Genomic DNA, 16729 nt, shown 5'->3' on the forward strand with positions numbered 1-16729 from the left:
CTCCGTTCTGCATGTATTGCTTCGTCATTGTGGATACGTGGTATGGAGTACTGACTGCACTGTACTGTACTGCGGAGGAATAATTCATTGTTTCATTGAATGATGTGATGTGTAAGTACGGAGGGAGTACTTTTGTAAAATCAAATCGTGCATACATGCTTCGTACTCTACATACCTTCTTGATTGAATTAGCATCATATTATTCGATTCGAAATAAACATCAAACCCTTGTCTAAATATACCAACATAACACCTTCTAACAAACACGAAACTTCGGCTCCCGATATCATAGAGTAACATCGGTCTATTCCGAATGCACACACATCCTTTTTTATATCAAACCGTTTTAGTGCCGCCTCTGCAGCGAAAAACTAGGAGAGGAAATCCGGAGTCGATATTTTGATTGGTTGGTTGTGGAGGGTAAACCTGGATGTCTATTGACCCCACAGTCTGATCCCAAATGGAACCATAGGAACCTCGAAATAACGTGGTGGGAAAGGATGTTGACGGGTGCATGACCCTGATCCTTGACATGTTACGAGAGAGGTGTGGTACTTTTCTGGTAATAATCGCTGGGGAGGGAGGCTGGAAGGTTGGGATATGGATAGATGTGGTAAGATTAGGAGAATATGATGAGTTTGGGAAATATGGTGAGTGGGTGGAAGGATAGAGAAGAGCAATGAATATTGTATTTATTTTTGGATTATCTGAGGAGGATGATAAAGAAGCTTTGAGAAGTAAGCCATTCATATAAATAAAGTATATGAATATGCAAGTATGCGAAGGCGTGTACCGTATCGACGTTTGAATTCAGATCCTGCAGATGCAAAGAAAGGATGCAGAATGAATATGGTTGATTGGATACATATCGTTCTTTGGTAGGACGAAGCATAGAGGCTGTTTCTCGTAGACGGTGGCTTTTTCTTGCATCGGGGAGTGCAGCTTTCTTCGACCTTCCTCCTTCCTCTACTTGGTTTCCAAGCCAAAGGATGCTTGGCTCGTGGTACAGCTTGGACGTAGCGAAATTGACACTTGGGGATACTTTTCTTTTAATTTAAGGGTGCAGATACAAGGAGATGTCAAGACTTGATTAGAAGGAATTCGAAGGTCTAGAAAAGTCCAAGCCTTCATCCTTTATTGGGATATGACAATACAAGATGTAACTTGTCGAGAATGATATAGCATAATTCAAGCGTTGATTGATAGCCATACTTTCTCCATACAAGATCACACCCGATGGGTTGCTGGCTTTGATCTTTATAATAAGAAGTTGGCTTTGATCTTTATTAATAAGAAGTTGCTTTGAAATACTAGATAAACTCGCTTGGATAGGTTTTATAGTTTTAGCTGTTGTATTGAAATGTTTTTGAGATACATAAATACATAACCTACCCCGTATTGTATGTACTTCATCCGAATGCCGAACATGAACATGAACAATTTCTATTTCTTTGTACTCTGTAGATTCATTCAACAATACAATTATTCAAGAATTCTACTTTAACTTCTCCCAACACATCTAAATCTTCTCTTCTTCTCTCAATCAAGTTCATAGCTCACTCGGAGAACGGTAAACTGGACTGGAAGTGGAATCAAAGCAAAAGAAGCTTAGGTCATTCGATGGTCTCTCCTCCCCATCCTTCCCAAGCCATGACCAAGGCTCGATCATAAGTCTTACTCCGTACATTCATAACATCCATCCTGCTACTTGCACCTACGCCTTTCTCTCTACCCCATTGTAATAAATTCACTCAGTTACCTACTTACTTATTACTTCTTACTATATGATCATCTCCACTTCCACTGCATTATTCAATCTCTTTTTCAGACGAAACACTTTTCCATTCACATACATTTATTTATCCTGATCTTGTGATCTCAATCACATATCATCACAGTCATTTGTAAATTATCAAATCAATTGCTACAGTACAAGTCTGACCTCCTGAAGACAAGCCTTCCTTCCACCCCACGTTTTACGCCTCATATGTGCAGCATTGGTGCAAATACTCTATGGAATCAGCGAACCATCTCACTTTCCTTCTTTAACCTTGCTTTTTGCAGATGAAGAGCACTCCTGCTAAAATATCTTTCAATTTCGATCAACCCGTTTTGCGCATGAGCACAACTTAAAATAATTACTTAATACTTTTGGGATCGTCAGTCGCGCCGCGCGAACTGTGAAAGAGAAAGGGCAAACTCGATCAACCACCGACGAGGCTCGGAATACCTGAAATATGGCTTCAATCATTCGAATGCTGTCGCCTGCTGTTAGTTAATTCTTTCCTCCCATATTTACGGTGTGGAGAAAGGTTCGGCATCTGCTATCACAGCGGGGGAAGGGCCGGCGCAGTTAAGTAAAGAGAGAGGTTCTGAATAGTATCATTTACTGACAATTGGTTCCTGTATAGACGGATAGAAATGGAAATACAAGTCGGAAAGGTCAAGATGTAGAGCCTGAACCAGAGATCACTCCACTGGTGAAGATGCTACAGAATGCAGGACCTATACGGCCGGACGGAAGTGATAAATTCTTTGGTTTAGAAAATGTACCTCTTCCCCAAATTTACTGCCCATTGCTTTATGCTGACTTTTTGAAATTAGTTCGGGAATACATGGTTCGTTCCTTGTAGTTGGTTTCGTCTCAATAATGCTAACAAATTTCAGTTATGCCAATTCCATTTTACAGGCGTTATACTATTCAGTTCCTTTTAGAGAAAATGTTGTCAAATACCCACCGCATTCTCCTTCTGATACCCCGAATGGTGAATTACCCAAATTAATCGTTCCAACAAGAGCTCCGCAACCCAATGGAGCGGCATTATCAACAGCCAAACCCAAAGGCATATCAGCTGCTGAAGCCCTGAAAAGGAGACAAGCTATGAATTCCGGTCAGCCTGGACCCGGTGTACCAGGAACTCGACCTGAAGATAAACCCGATTCACCCGAATATAAGAAGAAACATGCAATGATGGCAGGCCCGATATTAGAAATTACTACGGAACATGCGAGCTCATATGGCATGGAAGAAACGACTTTTACAGCCTTGAAGGATATCTTTACGGCCATGATATCGCATCCCTCTCGGACAGGTGTTGTCAGCCCACAAAGGTTCTTGGAAGTTTTCAGGAGAGATAATGAGATGTTCCGGACATCGATGCATCAAGATGCTCACGAATTTTATGGATTGATGCTCAACGCAGTTATCAATAATGTTGAGGATAATGCTCGGCACCTGCGGGACTCGGTAGCGCCTCAAGACAAGGGAGGCATTAATGATTCAATGACAGCTGCTGTACGATCAGTTGCGGATTCAATGGGCTTGGCAAGCGGGGTGCAATCTCCAGGGACCAAATGGGTTCATGACATATTTGAGGGGAAAATGGTCTCGGAAACGAAGTGCCTGACATGCGAAACTACGTCGCAGCGCGATGAGACATTCTTGGACCTTTCCATTGATTTAGAGAAAAATTCTTCTGTCACATCCTGTCTGCAGAAGTTTTCAGCGGAAGAAATGCTATGCGAGAAGAATAAATTCCCATTGCGATACCTGCGGTGGTTTACAGGAAGCGGAAAAACGTATGAAGATCAAGACGTTACTTAAAGTATTAGTGCTTCACCTGAAAAGGTTCAAGTGGACTGATGACTTGACCTCGGTTACAGAAGTTATTCTATACTGTCAACTACCCCTATCATTTACGCATGTTCAATACAACTGATGATGCGGAGGGATCCCTGATCCGACTGGATGAAACTTTATGCCCGTGGTTGTACATATTTGGCACAAAATGCCTTTCACGGACATTACGTTGCGGTAATCAAGACTGAAGATAGAGGTTGGTTACTTTTTGATGATGAGATGGTAGAGCCGGTAGATAAAAGTTTTGTCCGACAATTCTTTGGGGATAAACCAGGACAGGCCTGCGCCTATGTGTTGTTTTACCGAGAAACTACAGTGGAGGCAATGCGAAAAGATCAAGAAGCGGAAGGTCTCGATCTAGTAGCTGCCGCTTCAGAAGTAGCAGATATTTCATCGGGACATCTACAACAAAATGGCACATATCTCTCTTCCAACTCGAAACAGGTTTTGGCAACGCCTAGCACACCAATTGAGAGCGACACCAATGGATTTGGATCTCTCGACCACGCACTAACCGCACCTCCCTTGACTTCCTCTACTGCAGGTAATCCAGCACCTAGTCGAACCCCTACTTCACCTCTCGACGCATTTAAACCCAAAACTAAGGAAGAAAAGGGACGGGAAAAGAAACTTGAGAAGGAAGCGGAAAAGACTCGGAAGGCAGCTGACAAGGCCGCTGAGAAGACTGCTGCGAAAGAGAGAAAGGCACAAGTAGCGGAATTGAAAAAGACCAATGCTTTTAGTAAACAAACGGCAACGGGGGAAATGAGAAGACGACAATCAATAGCTACTACTAGTCAAAAGGAAAATAATGGGAATGGGAATGAGAAGAGTGATAGTAAAGGCTTTGGCGGTTTAAGTCTGAGCAGGGGTCACAAAGGAAGTAAGAGTATGAGTAGAAAGAGCTTAGCATTTTTAAGTGGAAAAAACGGGGAGAAGGAAAAGGAAAAAGAGAAAGAGAAGAGTGGAGAGAAGAGTGGAGAGAATACCAATATACCCGACTCAGGCAGTAGTACGAATCTGAATACGGCAGTTGAAGGAACATCGGGACCTCAAACACCGGAGAAACATGAGAGGGTTAAGAAGGAAAGATTTTCGTTTGGAGGCTTGGGACGAAAGAAGAGTAGTTTGTGGAGTCCGGGTGGTGGATAATAAGATGTATCTATCTGACATTTTTGCAGGAGAGCATGGGGAAAATGAGAAGAGTAAGAGGAGTAAGGGATCAGGATCGGGGTCGGGGATGTCATGCTTTTCTTGATGCTGATCGAGAAATGTCGAGGAATTCTGGATGTGGTGCGAATGCCATTGAGGCTGGGGTATGGTCTGGTATGGCTATTAGTGTGTGTGAACATGTCAATATATTGGGATGCATGGTTGATATCGAGTTTGTTTTATTTATACTTTATATGCTTTGCTTGTCTGCTTGCTTGTATGCATATGTCATGGAAAGGAAAGCAAGCATAGGGACGGAAGGGGTTAGGTTCTTATTATATGAAATAGGGATGGATGGATGGATGGGCGGGCGGACTGGCGCGGAAAAGAAAGCTTGATTTTTTTACTTGATTTCGATTGATTGATTGATTACTTGTGTATTCTTATACTTCTTATACTTGGTATATGATTATATTATATTATGTTATATTATGTTATGTTATATAGGTACTGTAATATAAAAATTGTTTGAGATTATATGAAATTATATAATGTATTTGTAAGATTATATGTTTTACTCTTTGGTGTGTGTGTTTATTGTTGTGTTTTGAGGAGGAGTGTGGCTGTTTGTATGTGTATTTTTTTGTGTAGGAAGGATGGGATAGGAGAAGGGAAGCGAAGGAATGGTGGAAAGTTCTTAGATATGAGGATAAAAATTCATAGGTAATAAATATCATAAGTATTAAGAGGGTGCTTAATTGATCGGTATTATGATGTATATATTTCATTTAATCTTCTATATTTTGTATTGTTTTTTCTTCACTTCCCAGTTGATCTTCAACTCCTTCGTATAGCTTTGGCTATATAGATGGGTAGGTGGATGATACGTAGGTAGATGAGGTATACATAGTTACATAAACGCCGGCCCTTCTCCTGTTCTGTGGTATATGCGCTTTTGAAAATTCTCTTCCCATAAAGATGAAGCGCGTTATTCGCATCTGAAGCCCGTCAGGAAAACTCGTTCAGTATTACATTTTCCTCCCTGTGCTAGATGGTTTATTATGCTTGAAATTTTCCTGGCTCCAAATTGTGCATATCTTGGTTTTTGGCCTTGCTTCGGGAGATGCTTTCTGGATATGCATACATGCCGTCTTGAGTAGAATGCGGTTTCTGGTTTGTGATATCGAAATTGAAATTGAAACTGGAATCATCCGAGTGCGATTTCGTAGATGATTATTACCGAGTTGATGCCTATTAGGGGAACTGTGCTGTTGTGTTAGCTTATTCTTGTATTGGTTGATTCTCCAATAATAGTCTCTTCTCAAATCACACTTCTTGATTCTACCTCGCGGCTCTCTCCACTTTAGATCCTCCTCGCAACCTGATCCTCTCACGCTCTCCTTTCTTTCCCTTCCATATCCTACCTGCTTCGCCTATTCCGCTCCAACATCTCCAACTTCCTAGATATACCAAAAATACAAACAAGGAAAAGAAATAAAACTCACTTCTCATAAGTGTCCTGACACTCGTCATCAAATTTACGAGTTTCGATTTAATACTCGTGTCTGCGTTGTTTCCGCCAAAAGCAGGTTCGGCGACTGAGTTGGACCAGCCGACTGTTTGTTTGTTAGTTGGGGTTCTCTGAGTAGGATCTTAAGAGGCTTCGGGTTTCGGAGCTTTGAGTGGATGAGAGGAGTGGAATGGAGAAGAAGTTAGGACGGGGAAGGGGAGAGAAGGGGAGAGAAGGGGAGAGAAGGGGAGAGAAGGGGAGAGAAGGGGAGAGAAGGGGAGAGAAGGGGAGAGAAGGGGAGAGAAGGGGAGAGAAGGGGAGAGAAGGGGAGTTAAATGGGGAAACAAACTGCGTGCGAGGAAACGATCTTCAGATAAAATTGCGACGGCGTTGGTGAGAAGGACGATGACTGAAAGAATTAGTATACAGATTTATATTTAACGCGCCATGCGCTAAATATCATGCACTTCAAGCACACATATCTAGACAAAGAGTATATAGATATGGCGCATCAAGAAGTATGAGATGTGGAAGCAGAAAAGTTTTGAAAGACATACTATAAATTAAATTTCCAAATATGAAAAACATTTTGAGAGATCCTGCGGGGTGTTTTGGGGTGGTAGTTGTGTGATTTGAACTGATATTAACTGAGAAGGAGGTTGAAATATAGACAAGGCTGTGGATAAATGAAGAGGTGAAGTTGTCCACAGATGTTGGGTTCGTGCACGGACTAGACGAGGCTGAGGCTGCGTGTTCCTTGAGTTGTGGTTTTAATGATATTTTAGAATTTTTCATTTATTTATTTATATCTTGGTTCCCTCATGTGAATTTGTGAATATTGACAAATTTTTGGAATATTTTGCTATAATGTTTTTGCTTTTGTAGATTCAGTTCCATTGTTCAATTCCTTAGGAAATTTATCTCGTGGAAGGAAGTAGAGAGTGAAGCTTCCTCGTCTGGAGCTTTTATAGCTCTTGAGACACAGCCTCGTTCATTACTTGCATATTCCCTTGCAAGATATTAAAAATGAATGGAATAGGTAATTTCATCTTCCTACCTCTACACGTCAATCTAATATGCTAAATTGTCTCAGATATCTTCCTAACCCTCGCCCTCCCCACCGTAATCCTCATCCACCTCCTCCTAGCACCCTACACCAAAGTCGAGGAATCCTTCAACATTCAAGCCACTCACGATATCCTAACCTACGGTCTTCCTACGTCAAACCTCTCTTCCACCTTAAACACTTATGATCATACCGCCTTTCCCGGCGCAGTACCGAGGACTTTCTTTGGAGCACTTTCTCTAGCCACAGTTTCTAAACCTATTTTACTACTTACGCGGGGAAGATATGCTCAGGTGATTGTGAGAGGTGTATTGGCGTTATTCAATGCAGCATGTTTGCTTAGGTATAGAAATGGATTGACGGGGGCCTTTGGGGTGGATGTTGGGAGATGGTATATGGTTTTGCAAGTCACGCAATTTCATGTGGTTTATTATGCTTCCAGAACATTGCCAAATATGTTTGCTTTTGGTCTTAGTGAGTCCCGTGTTCCCATCTTTGATGAAGGGATGAAAATACTGATTTAATGCAGCAACTTTGGCATTTACCGAATTTCTTCCAGCAAGAGGGGGAAGTAGACCCAAAGTTGGGATATTCCTCTTTGTATTTGCAGGTGTGGTATTTAGATCTGAGATTGCTATTTTGCTCTTTACGCAATTGGTATATTTGCTTGTATTATCGAGGATTTCCTTGAAGATGGTCATTCCAGCTGGTCTACAGAGTGCTATCTTAGCTCTCGCTATTTCAGTACCTATTGATTCATATTTTTGGCAAGAGCCATTGTGGCCAGAATTGGCCGGATTTCATTATAATGCTATTCAGGGGAAGTCTTCTGAGTGGGGTACTTCTCCAATTTTCCATTACTTTATCTCGCTATTGCCTCGTTTATTGATGAATCCTTTGATTCTTCTGTTATTACATCCTCTGGCTTTGACTATCCCGGCGACGAAACATACCTCGAAAGATCTGATTATCCCGTCGCTTCTATTTGTTGCAATATATAGTCTACAACCTCACAAAGAGTCAAGATTCATCATCTACGTTGTGCCACCTCTTACTGCTGCAGCTTCTCTCTCTGCTTCATATATCTGGACACGACGTTCCAAGAGTTGGCTTTATACCTTTGGGTCTTTGGTTTTAATTGGATCGGTTGCATTGAGTTTCGTGGCATCATCAGCTATGCTGATGATTTCCTCCCTGAACTATCCAGGAGGAGATGCCCTTTCCCAACTTCATAATCATATCCTCAAAGATCTTTCGAGATCTCCGCGCACGCAACGCACGCAAGATCGAAATATCTCGATTCATATGGACGTTCTTTCTTGCATGACAGGCATAACTCGTTTTCAACAATATCCTTCTCTCCCTCTTCGTTTTCCCTACAATCAAAATGTCACGCTAAACTACGATAAAACCGAAGACTCCCCTGAATTGGGGAGAAGCGGCTTTTTGGATGAAGTTCGATTATGCATTGATGGAAAGAACCTGGTTTGGCGGTTGGCAAGTGCGAGGTTTTAGACACGGTATTTGCGTATGCCGGTATTGAAGGTGTTGAGGCCTGGGAGATGGAAGTAGTTTTTTCGGAAAGATTGGGATGGTGTTTTATAGGGCGAATAATATCAGTGTTGAGGGAGGCGATGCACCTAGTTCGGAGGAGGTCAAGAGAATAGAAGAGCAGGGCGTTGGAACTGTGGAAGGAAATAAGGAGGGGAATGGATTCCTTGATTTGAAAACGAAATTAATGTTTGAAGAGATGAACAAATTTGGAACGTACAATTTGCTCAGAGATGCGGGCAGGTTGGTGACTGGGGGCTGGTGGATAGGCCCAAAAATGGAAGGGAGGATTAGGATATTGAAAAGGATAGGAGATGAGAGGGATTGGAGGGAGGAGCAGCAGGAGGAGAAAGAAAAGGAGAGATTGAGGGAGAGGGAGAGGGAGAGGGGAAGTGAGGAGGAAGTGGCGATTGAGATGAGATAAAATTTGGCGTGATGCGGCGTGATGGGAACTTTTATCCACACTACTGTATTATAGAAATAAATTCATGAAAATCTTTGCGCTGAAGAAGCAATGGTCTATGATTTTCATTCCTGGCTGTTTCTTTGGGGTCAACAATGATACCAGCTGCTAGTGAAAGGTCTCCTCTCTTAGATACGCCATTTCTTCTATAAAGACTTCAAGCCCTTCCTCTTCCTTTGCTTGTAACTAAACCTGGAAGATAAAAAAATGTTGGCTGACGGTTCTGCCAGATTTCTGATATTTCTATTGAATAAAGAAGTTGTGATTTCGTTAGCAAAGATCCGAAAGAGGATATCGCTTCTGAAGGTGGCTTTCTTTCTCATTGTTGTTGTTGCTGTTGGTATATCTTCGTCTACTAATTTGAAGTGTCGATTACTGTCGAGATTTTTTTTTTTTTACTGCGGTTAAGTTGAAGTAGTTCACTCCCTTCGTCTGGGAATGGAAAAATGTGGTTAGAGGGAAAATATTTGGGGGAGGGGGGAGGAGGATTGGGATGTGGTCCACCGGATAGATATATTTGACTCGTTTTAGAAAGACCCTATCTGCCGGCCTTTTGAGTCGGGAATCTGAATGTTAGAGAGAGTGTATTTTATGCTGAGAGGGAGGGAAGTCTTGATTTATAGTGTAGATTGAGGTGTGGTGGGCGAGATTAGATGGGGGAATTATTTTAGGAAGAGAGTGGAGGATGGATGGCATGGGAACATGTGATGAGGCTGAACGATGTGGTCGATATTTCCTATATAGGATGTTCAGATATGTATGCGGTGGTTATCCTTAGCTACTAGTTAGCATCTCGAGCATTTCTTGACTCTTTTCATCGTGGTTTTATCAAGTTATAGTCATCTGTTTGTTTCCGTTTGTAGTACAAAAATGGACAAATCTCTGGCGGAAGAACACATCACGGAAAACACGGAAGCTAATTTAAGCTCTAAAAGCCGTCGTAGATAGTGTTGCTTTCTTTGCATGTGAGATGTTGTCGGATAACAGACTTGTGATGGCCATGATGAGTACATTTTTCAATATCGATCTATCTTGATTACTATTACCAACTCCATACTGCTTTTCATGGGAGTCGTGCTTGATATCATTGTCAGATCTAGAGTTTTATTACTTGGAACACCAATTCTGATCCACTACTTTGTTGTGGTGTAATATAACATAATCGGTTGTACTGGAATTTCGTGCATTTAATATTCTTCATGTTCTATCTACACATATGCCTAAGCTTGAACTTCGCGTCAAATCTTGGAAAGTTTGGAGATTAGATAGGAGGGCCAGAAGTGGCTTTTATAGAATTTGTGGGCATATCCTGTGTAACGAGACGTGGGATATACGGAGGAGAGGAGTAGAAGGATTGAATGTATAACCTTTAGTTCGCAGGTGATAGATGTATGCTAGCTACTATACAAGATTGGGCTTGATTCTTTTCCCTTACCTATATCTACATTGGATGTATTCTAGGCTAAGACTTCAATTCATGATATCGACATATATAAGCTTGGAGTCTAGAAGGACAACTTGGAGGCTAAGAAATCAACAATACTTCCAAAAGTATATTGGAATCGCGGAATTATATTATCGTCATTCATATTTCTTGCTACCGTTTCCTTTCCTTATCATGTCTTCGCCATTATCATCATTTCAATCTCTCTACTCTCACATTAACCCTATCCCCATGGCGTATGAAAGGGTCAACTGCATGCCGCTACTCTCCCTGTCATCATTGCAATTCACATGTGTGACCGCACATAAATAATCCAACAAGCCCCCTTGTACAGACATAATTGATCCATAAGAGAACATATCTTTAGAAAACAAAGATGGTTCATTTCGACCTTCTTTGACATTTATAGTGATTCACTGACTCTGTGGATATTTGGAAATGAGCGAGATACCGTGATGGTATCAATACCTACCTAGTACGTTTTTATTCTGCTATCCTGAGATGTTGCAGGAAGAAAATGGGTACTAAGGTGTATCAGGAGCGAAAAGAGCAAAGCTGGGTATAAGGGAGTGGAGATTCAATTTATAGGAGAGTAAATGACGACAAGAAGTTTGATGAGAATGCTAACAATGAAACACCTATAAAGAAGTCTATGCCTCCATGTTCTTCCATGTATCCTTGTTGAATAGACTGCAAGAGTTTACTGGCATGGTAATCACCTCCAGACCCCAATATCCCAATAATCTGATGTTGTGATCGTAACTGCATATTATCTCAAATTCCGAGAAGTGAATACCAAAATAGTGTTGTGAGATGTGGAAGGTGAATTGATGCCATGTGTATGATTGCTGCTTAATCTTTTCCACCGCTGTTTATCATGTCTTGGGTTTATATATCCCTAACATTCTGTCACTACGAAACACATCCATCATTGGAATACCATCCTCCGCCATTACGCCTTCACACTCTCCATAGTTCAATGGTATTTCTGCCCACAGTCTACGACCTCAAACACCATGTTTTGATATATTGAGGACCATGTACAGCCCTCGGTCTAGAAAATATAAAAGTTAACGACATATATACTACAACAAACAATTCCGTAACACCCAGTATAAAAATCACATCTAATCTATGCTAGAAATGATCATTGCATATACTCATAGTGAAAAGACCCAAATGCAAAGTCCACAAAGCCAACTATAAAATATAGATGGCTTCAAATTTGTCTCAGTATCCCATGGATCACTAAAGAAAATGGATAGAATATGCAGACTGGCTGGCTCGACAGATTAACCACTCGATAGCCTCGTTTCCCCTTTCAGTTTGAGAAAGAGAGTGTGTGATACTGTAGCATGTGCAAAAAGGCGGGAATCACTAGTCACTAATAAATATTCACCATCATCTCATTCCTTGACCCATCATCTTATCTTCATTGCCATTTTTACATTGTCTTAACAGAGTACTTTTCCTGCTGTTAACCAAGAATGACGGGAGTATACCGTTCTTTTTAACTTTTAAGTCCACGACAAATTTCCCAGGATCTAAGGTACTGTCCATATATGCGAGCAACTGTTGGAGAGAAGTATTTGCCAACTAAAAACAAACCCACTGCATAAATACGCCAGCGTTTGGAATTATCTTGGAGATGATTCGAACACTTGAGAGGTCAGAAGGTTGATTTATATCTCCTCCTTTCCTGCGTTGAGACGAAAAGGGAGACTTCAGGAAAAGAGGATCTTTGATTCCGTCCTGTGAATACTCCTTTGATAATCTCAGCCAGCAGATAAGTTTTATATCTCTATTACATAGAATGATGTTATTCAAAATATTGCAATGCTAACCCTAAAACCACGGGTGATGCAGAGAGAACGAAAAGATACAAATATGGACTATACGAACGCCCATAGGCGCTTTCTCGGGAGACGCATATACGAATACATGAAAGCTGGGAAGTGGACGATGGTACGGATACGGTGGGAAGAATTTTGTGACTCAGTACTCAGTATACATGTTGATCTTGACGCTAATACCGCATAGGGAGCCATCGCCCTCTTATCACTGTCAAGTACAGAAAGATTTCACATGCATATTATTGTTGTCACTACACTCCCCAAGCACCGACTATAACATATATTAACCTGTAATTTACCCCCTAAGTCAAGTCTCCTTCTCGACTCTTTGGGGTAGGAAAACAAAGATAGAATTTGAGTTGTGAGATTGCTCCATAGAGAGCAATATAAAGTCGGTAGTGCTTTGTGGTATTAAAAACGGGAGAGGGGAGAGGAGGTTTATATGCTGTTCCGAGCCGTGTAGTGGGGAAAAAGGAGAAGCGAGAATATACTACACGCATGTCAGAAACGAGAATAATTGAGCTCTTCCGCTTGAAGGAGAATCGATTTATGAAGTCCTTGGAGTAGATGAAGACGCATCCAATTGTCATATAGAACCTAGGTCACAAGATAGTAAAGCAGTTGGAACATCTGAATGTCATGACCGCACCTGCGGATCTAAATTGGCAGACCTGAGACACTAAAAATCCGCTTTTCAACTTTTAATGCACTGGTATTGATGCATTGGCACAAAAGGGAATCTCATTTGACTCGGCCACCAAAGAAACCTTGAGTCGTTCGACTAGTCTACATATTCACAAACCCTCTATTCTTCTGAAGCAGCAGCACCGGTAATAATTTCAACCAATTCACCGGTAATGACGGCTTGACGGGTTCTGTTGAAGAGAATTTGGTACTTGGTGATCATGTCACCGGCGTTCTTGGAAGCGTTCTGATATAATTTAGTAATTTGTTTGTCAGAATCAAATGTTAGAGAAACTTACGTCCATAGCGTTACGACGGGCAGATTGTTCACAGGCATGACCCTCAGCAAGGGCCCAGAAAAGGGAGTTGGCGAGAGCGTATTCACGGAGGTTACCAAGGGTCTCGTCTTCAATCTCGAATGCGGAGAAGTTTGCTATATCATTATATCAGTGATATTCCACACATCAACCAGGATATAAACAAAACTTACGGGAGTTAGCGATAGCCTCCTCAGAGAAAGCCTCGATTGGGGTGGCCTCGTAACTTGTAGCGTTGATGAACTTGTTGTAGACTATTTGAACGGAAGCGTAATCGGTTGGCAAAAGAACGATTTGGTCCGCAATAGCCTGAGCATCTGCAAATGTAGGAACATCCTTTCCGACACCAGCAAAGCTCATAACAATGTTCTTTCCGTTGGAACGACCGAGCTGGGCCTTGCACTTCTCACCCAAAACAACGATATCGGCATTCGAGTTCTCTGCCAACATCTTGCGGACACGCTTGGACAAACCGGAATGAATACCACCGCAGAGACCCTTGTCTGAACTGGCAACCACAATCAATGTCTTCTTGTCACCCTCCAAGGCCTTGGTCTCGGCATGCTCGAAAACGCTGTTGGAGCTTTGTCCGTAAGATCGGGACTCTCGCATGGCCTTTTGTGCTCGGGTAAGCTTGGTGGATGCAACAATCTTCATGGTGTTTGTAATTTTCTCGATATTGCGAATGGATTTTAATCTGTCCTCGATTTCACGGAGGGTGGCGTAGGTCGCAGCTTGGGGGGCAACCGGTCTGCAGATCCAATATAATCAGCCTCCAAGTCTTGCATCATTTTTTTTCATATCCCCAGACCCCGCCATAGTTGTCCCATTTCCATCACTTCATCCGGAAGAAGTCTTACCTGGCGGAAGCCGCGACGGCTGCTCGCAGCGCCGGTCTGGCAGTTCTCGAAAGCATCTTGAAAAATTAAAAGAACGGTATCAAATAATTCAATATCGAGGCTCAATCGACCACGATTAGGTTAGGAATCAATTGATTGTTGCAGTTCGAAATCGGTATTTCGGCTGGATTTCGTCGTTCAACGGGAAAAGCTTCCATGAAGCTAGTGAGTCACGTGTACATGGGAAACGTGATTGTCGGGCAGATTCGGATAGGAACTTCATTTTTGTCAATTTCCATATATCTATTTACAACGTGAAGTTGTTGGAAACTGACCATTGCGTACAGGAAACTTCAAGGAGGATTGAACTCGTGCATATGAAGGCGGCAGAAGTCTAGCTGATTCCTTTGCTAGCCTGGAGGATTGGTCTTCACACCACAAACTACCATCTTATTGATTGAACGAGTACGGCATCCTGGTCACAGTCCTGACACGACGTTTTTGTCCTGTCGTTCTCAGTTTCTTTCTCAAGGCTAACTGTCATGTCATGATTTGCTGTAAGGACGGAAGTGGTGTGGCACATGACAGGAATATAAGGAATACAGCTTGTTGTTTTTGTCCTTCTCCGGGTACCATCGTTCTGTTAACCCTTCACCACCACAAGTATATACGAAGTCACAAAGTGTGCCACAATCAGTTGTTTCGCTCGTACTTAGTGGCGGTGTTTAACCTCTGGATTCAGCCTCATCATGCAAGCAATCTGATTGGTATTCTCGAACTATTTTTAGAATGAACGATTCAGGTTGCTCATCCAGTATCTGACATCGAAAGGGTTGCATCATCGATGCATTATACGATATTTGGTTAAATTGCCAATGGTAGGAACGAAGAATTTCTTATGCTCGGTACTCGGGTCCACGTTAGCGTGAAGGGAAAATACCGCTATCACTTTGCAGAACTGAGATACTTGCTAGCTGGAGACTTTATGTGTTCTTACACATTTCACCCTCTCGGCATTGGAGGTGTATCGGCTCTTCAGATATTGGAGACATTTACCGAGGAGAGAAGATTTGAAATCTGTTTCTTCGGCACTATTGAGCACATACTGTAGGAATAGTGAATGAGCATACGAAGATATAAATTGATGTACTCGTTGTCCGTTTTAAGTCAACAGTTGCTGGAAGCTAAGCAATTTGTATGTTCACATTTTAGGTAGTGTATGAGTTGGCCCGACTTTTTCATCTGTGTTTTGTCAAACTCATCGGAATCGCAAGGTTATTAACTATTCAAGGTCAGATATCCGCAAGGAAGTTCGATATTCACACTCTGGACAGTAGCTGCCCCGACCTTGTCTAACATGTACCCAGTAGGTTGTCAAAGTTCTATCAACGCGGACATTGAATATCAAAAACAATTCTTTGCAGGAAAGTTAGCCTTGAAATACCTAGTATGATGTCAAAAAGAAGAAAAGCTCAAAGCAGAACTTGTAGAATACTCGACTCCAGCTTACAACGAACCATGCGGACCGGTTATTGGGTTATGAAGAGCCAGTCAGCCATAAGAAGTGTACGTTAATGTCACTGGAGTTGAGAGAGGTTGAGAGAGGATACTTCTGGGAAGATAATAGAGTATTGGTAGATGGTTAGTAGCTAGAGCAGGTAAAGTATATATATAGGTTGTAGGTAAATAAAATAAGCTTTATATGAATGTCTTTTGCGGATCTTTATTATCGTTCTAGTGTAATCATAAATTGGAAAGGTTTTCTTTTTCTTACCTTACCTACGATACTCAAATTACGATCATAATATAACCAGCCGTATCTACCAGGTCCTACTAAAATTAAACATCTCAAAAAACCAAAATCAAAATTGCTACTCATTGATATATATACCTATGTATATTCACTAATAAATTATAAATTACTCCATAAAAAACTGATCTGGTACCAGTACATGCACCATTCCGCACCAAAATCACAAGTGTCCCGGTCCGGTACCTACCTACTTCTACCCTTGCTTTCTCGGTTTTATAACTGGGGGATCGTGGCAACCAATCAGAATTCGCATAAGCAGCTCGGCATACTAATAAAAAGCTGACCTCGTTTTGAAGCAGTCCAGTCCGTCAATATAATCCGATTGACCACCGAAGACGCCTACCTTTTTTACACTTTCTTGCATGTTCGCAAAGCGCCTCATTCTCCAATCTGTCTT

At 41.7% G+C, this 16729-nt stretch overlaps 9 protein-coding genes across 9 annotated transcripts; 4 read left to right on the forward strand and 5 right to left on the reverse strand.

Annotated features, from left to right (window-relative positions):
* Positions 1-2237: 2237 nt before the first annotated feature.
* On the forward strand, positions 2238-3604 carry SS1G_10009 (hypothetical protein; the record flags this gene model as incomplete). The annotated part of the gene is made up of 3 exons (XM_001589324.1): positions 2238-2270; positions 2412-2632; positions 2668-3604. 3 exons carry the CDS (start codon positions 2238-2240, stop codon positions 3602-3604), a joined length of 1191 nt encoding a protein of 396 aa, XP_001589374.1.
* A 255-nt stretch (positions 3605-3859) lies between these two features.
* SS1G_10010 (hypothetical protein) lies at positions 3860-4792 on the forward strand (the record flags this gene model as incomplete). Its single annotated transcript, XM_001589325.1, has 1 exon — positions 3860-4792. The coding sequence occupies one exon, from the start codon at positions 3860-3862 to the stop codon at positions 4790-4792; it is 933 nt and encodes a 310-aa protein (XP_001589375.1).
* A 1207-nt stretch (positions 4793-5999) lies between these two features.
* SS1G_10011 (predicted protein) lies at positions 6000-6890 on the reverse strand (the record flags this gene model as incomplete). The annotated part of the gene is made up of 4 exons (XM_001589326.1): positions 6000-6043; positions 6298-6408; positions 6652-6711; positions 6860-6890. 4 exons carry the CDS (start codon positions 6888-6890, stop codon positions 6000-6002), a joined length of 246 nt encoding a protein of 81 aa, XP_001589376.1.
* A 438-nt stretch (positions 6891-7328) lies between these two features.
* On the forward strand, positions 7329-8883 carry SS1G_10012 (hypothetical protein; the record flags this gene model as incomplete). The annotated part of the gene is made up of 3 exons (XM_001589327.1): positions 7329-7341; positions 7396-7842; positions 7898-8883. 3 exons carry the CDS (start codon positions 7329-7331, stop codon positions 8881-8883), a joined length of 1446 nt encoding a protein of 481 aa, XP_001589377.1.
* A 313-nt stretch (positions 8884-9196) lies between these two features.
* SS1G_10013 (hypothetical protein) lies at positions 9197-9343 on the forward strand (the record flags this gene model as incomplete). The annotated part of the gene is made up of 1 exon (XM_001589328.1): positions 9197-9343. One exon carries the CDS (start codon positions 9197-9199, stop codon positions 9341-9343), a length of 147 nt encoding a protein of 48 aa, XP_001589378.1.
* Positions 9344-10852: 1509 nt separating this feature from the next.
* SS1G_10014 (predicted protein) lies at positions 10853-11164 on the reverse strand (the record flags this gene model as incomplete). Its single annotated transcript, XM_001589329.1, has 2 exons — positions 10853-10907; positions 11043-11164. The coding sequence occupies 2 exons, from the start codon at positions 11162-11164 to the stop codon at positions 10853-10855; spliced, it is 177 nt and encodes a 58-aa protein (XP_001589379.1).
* A 244-nt stretch (positions 11165-11408) lies between these two features.
* Positions 11409-11779, reverse strand: SS1G_10015 (predicted protein; the record flags this gene model as incomplete). Its single annotated transcript, XM_001589330.1, has 2 exons — positions 11409-11570; positions 11750-11779. The coding sequence occupies 2 exons, from the start codon at positions 11777-11779 to the stop codon at positions 11409-11411; spliced, it is 192 nt and encodes a 63-aa protein (XP_001589380.1).
* Positions 11780-13484: 1705 nt separating this feature from the next.
* On the reverse strand, positions 13485-14596 carry SS1G_10016 (hypothetical protein; the record flags this gene model as incomplete). Its single annotated transcript, XM_001589331.1, has 4 exons — positions 13485-13610; positions 13663-13796; positions 13854-14431; positions 14541-14596. The coding sequence occupies 4 exons, from the start codon at positions 14594-14596 to the stop codon at positions 13485-13487; spliced, it is 894 nt and encodes a 297-aa protein (XP_001589381.1).
* A 1201-nt stretch (positions 14597-15797) lies between these two features.
* SS1G_10017 (predicted protein) lies at positions 15798-16696 on the reverse strand (the record flags this gene model as incomplete). Its single annotated transcript, XM_001589332.1, has 5 exons — positions 15798-15801; positions 15845-15935; positions 16299-16349; positions 16520-16551; positions 16617-16696. 5 exons carry the CDS (start codon positions 16694-16696, stop codon positions 15798-15800), a joined length of 258 nt encoding a protein of 85 aa, XP_001589382.1.
* Positions 16697-16729: the final 33 nt, after the last annotated feature.

The sequence above is a fragment of the Sclerotinia sclerotiorum genome, genomic scaffold (genome assembly GCF_000146945.2).
Source record: "Sclerotinia sclerotiorum 1980 UF-70 scaffold_14 genomic scaffold, whole genome shotgun sequence".
In the NCBI taxonomy this organism is placed as follows: domain Eukaryota; kingdom Fungi; phylum Ascomycota; class Leotiomycetes; order Helotiales; family Sclerotiniaceae; genus Sclerotinia; species Sclerotinia sclerotiorum.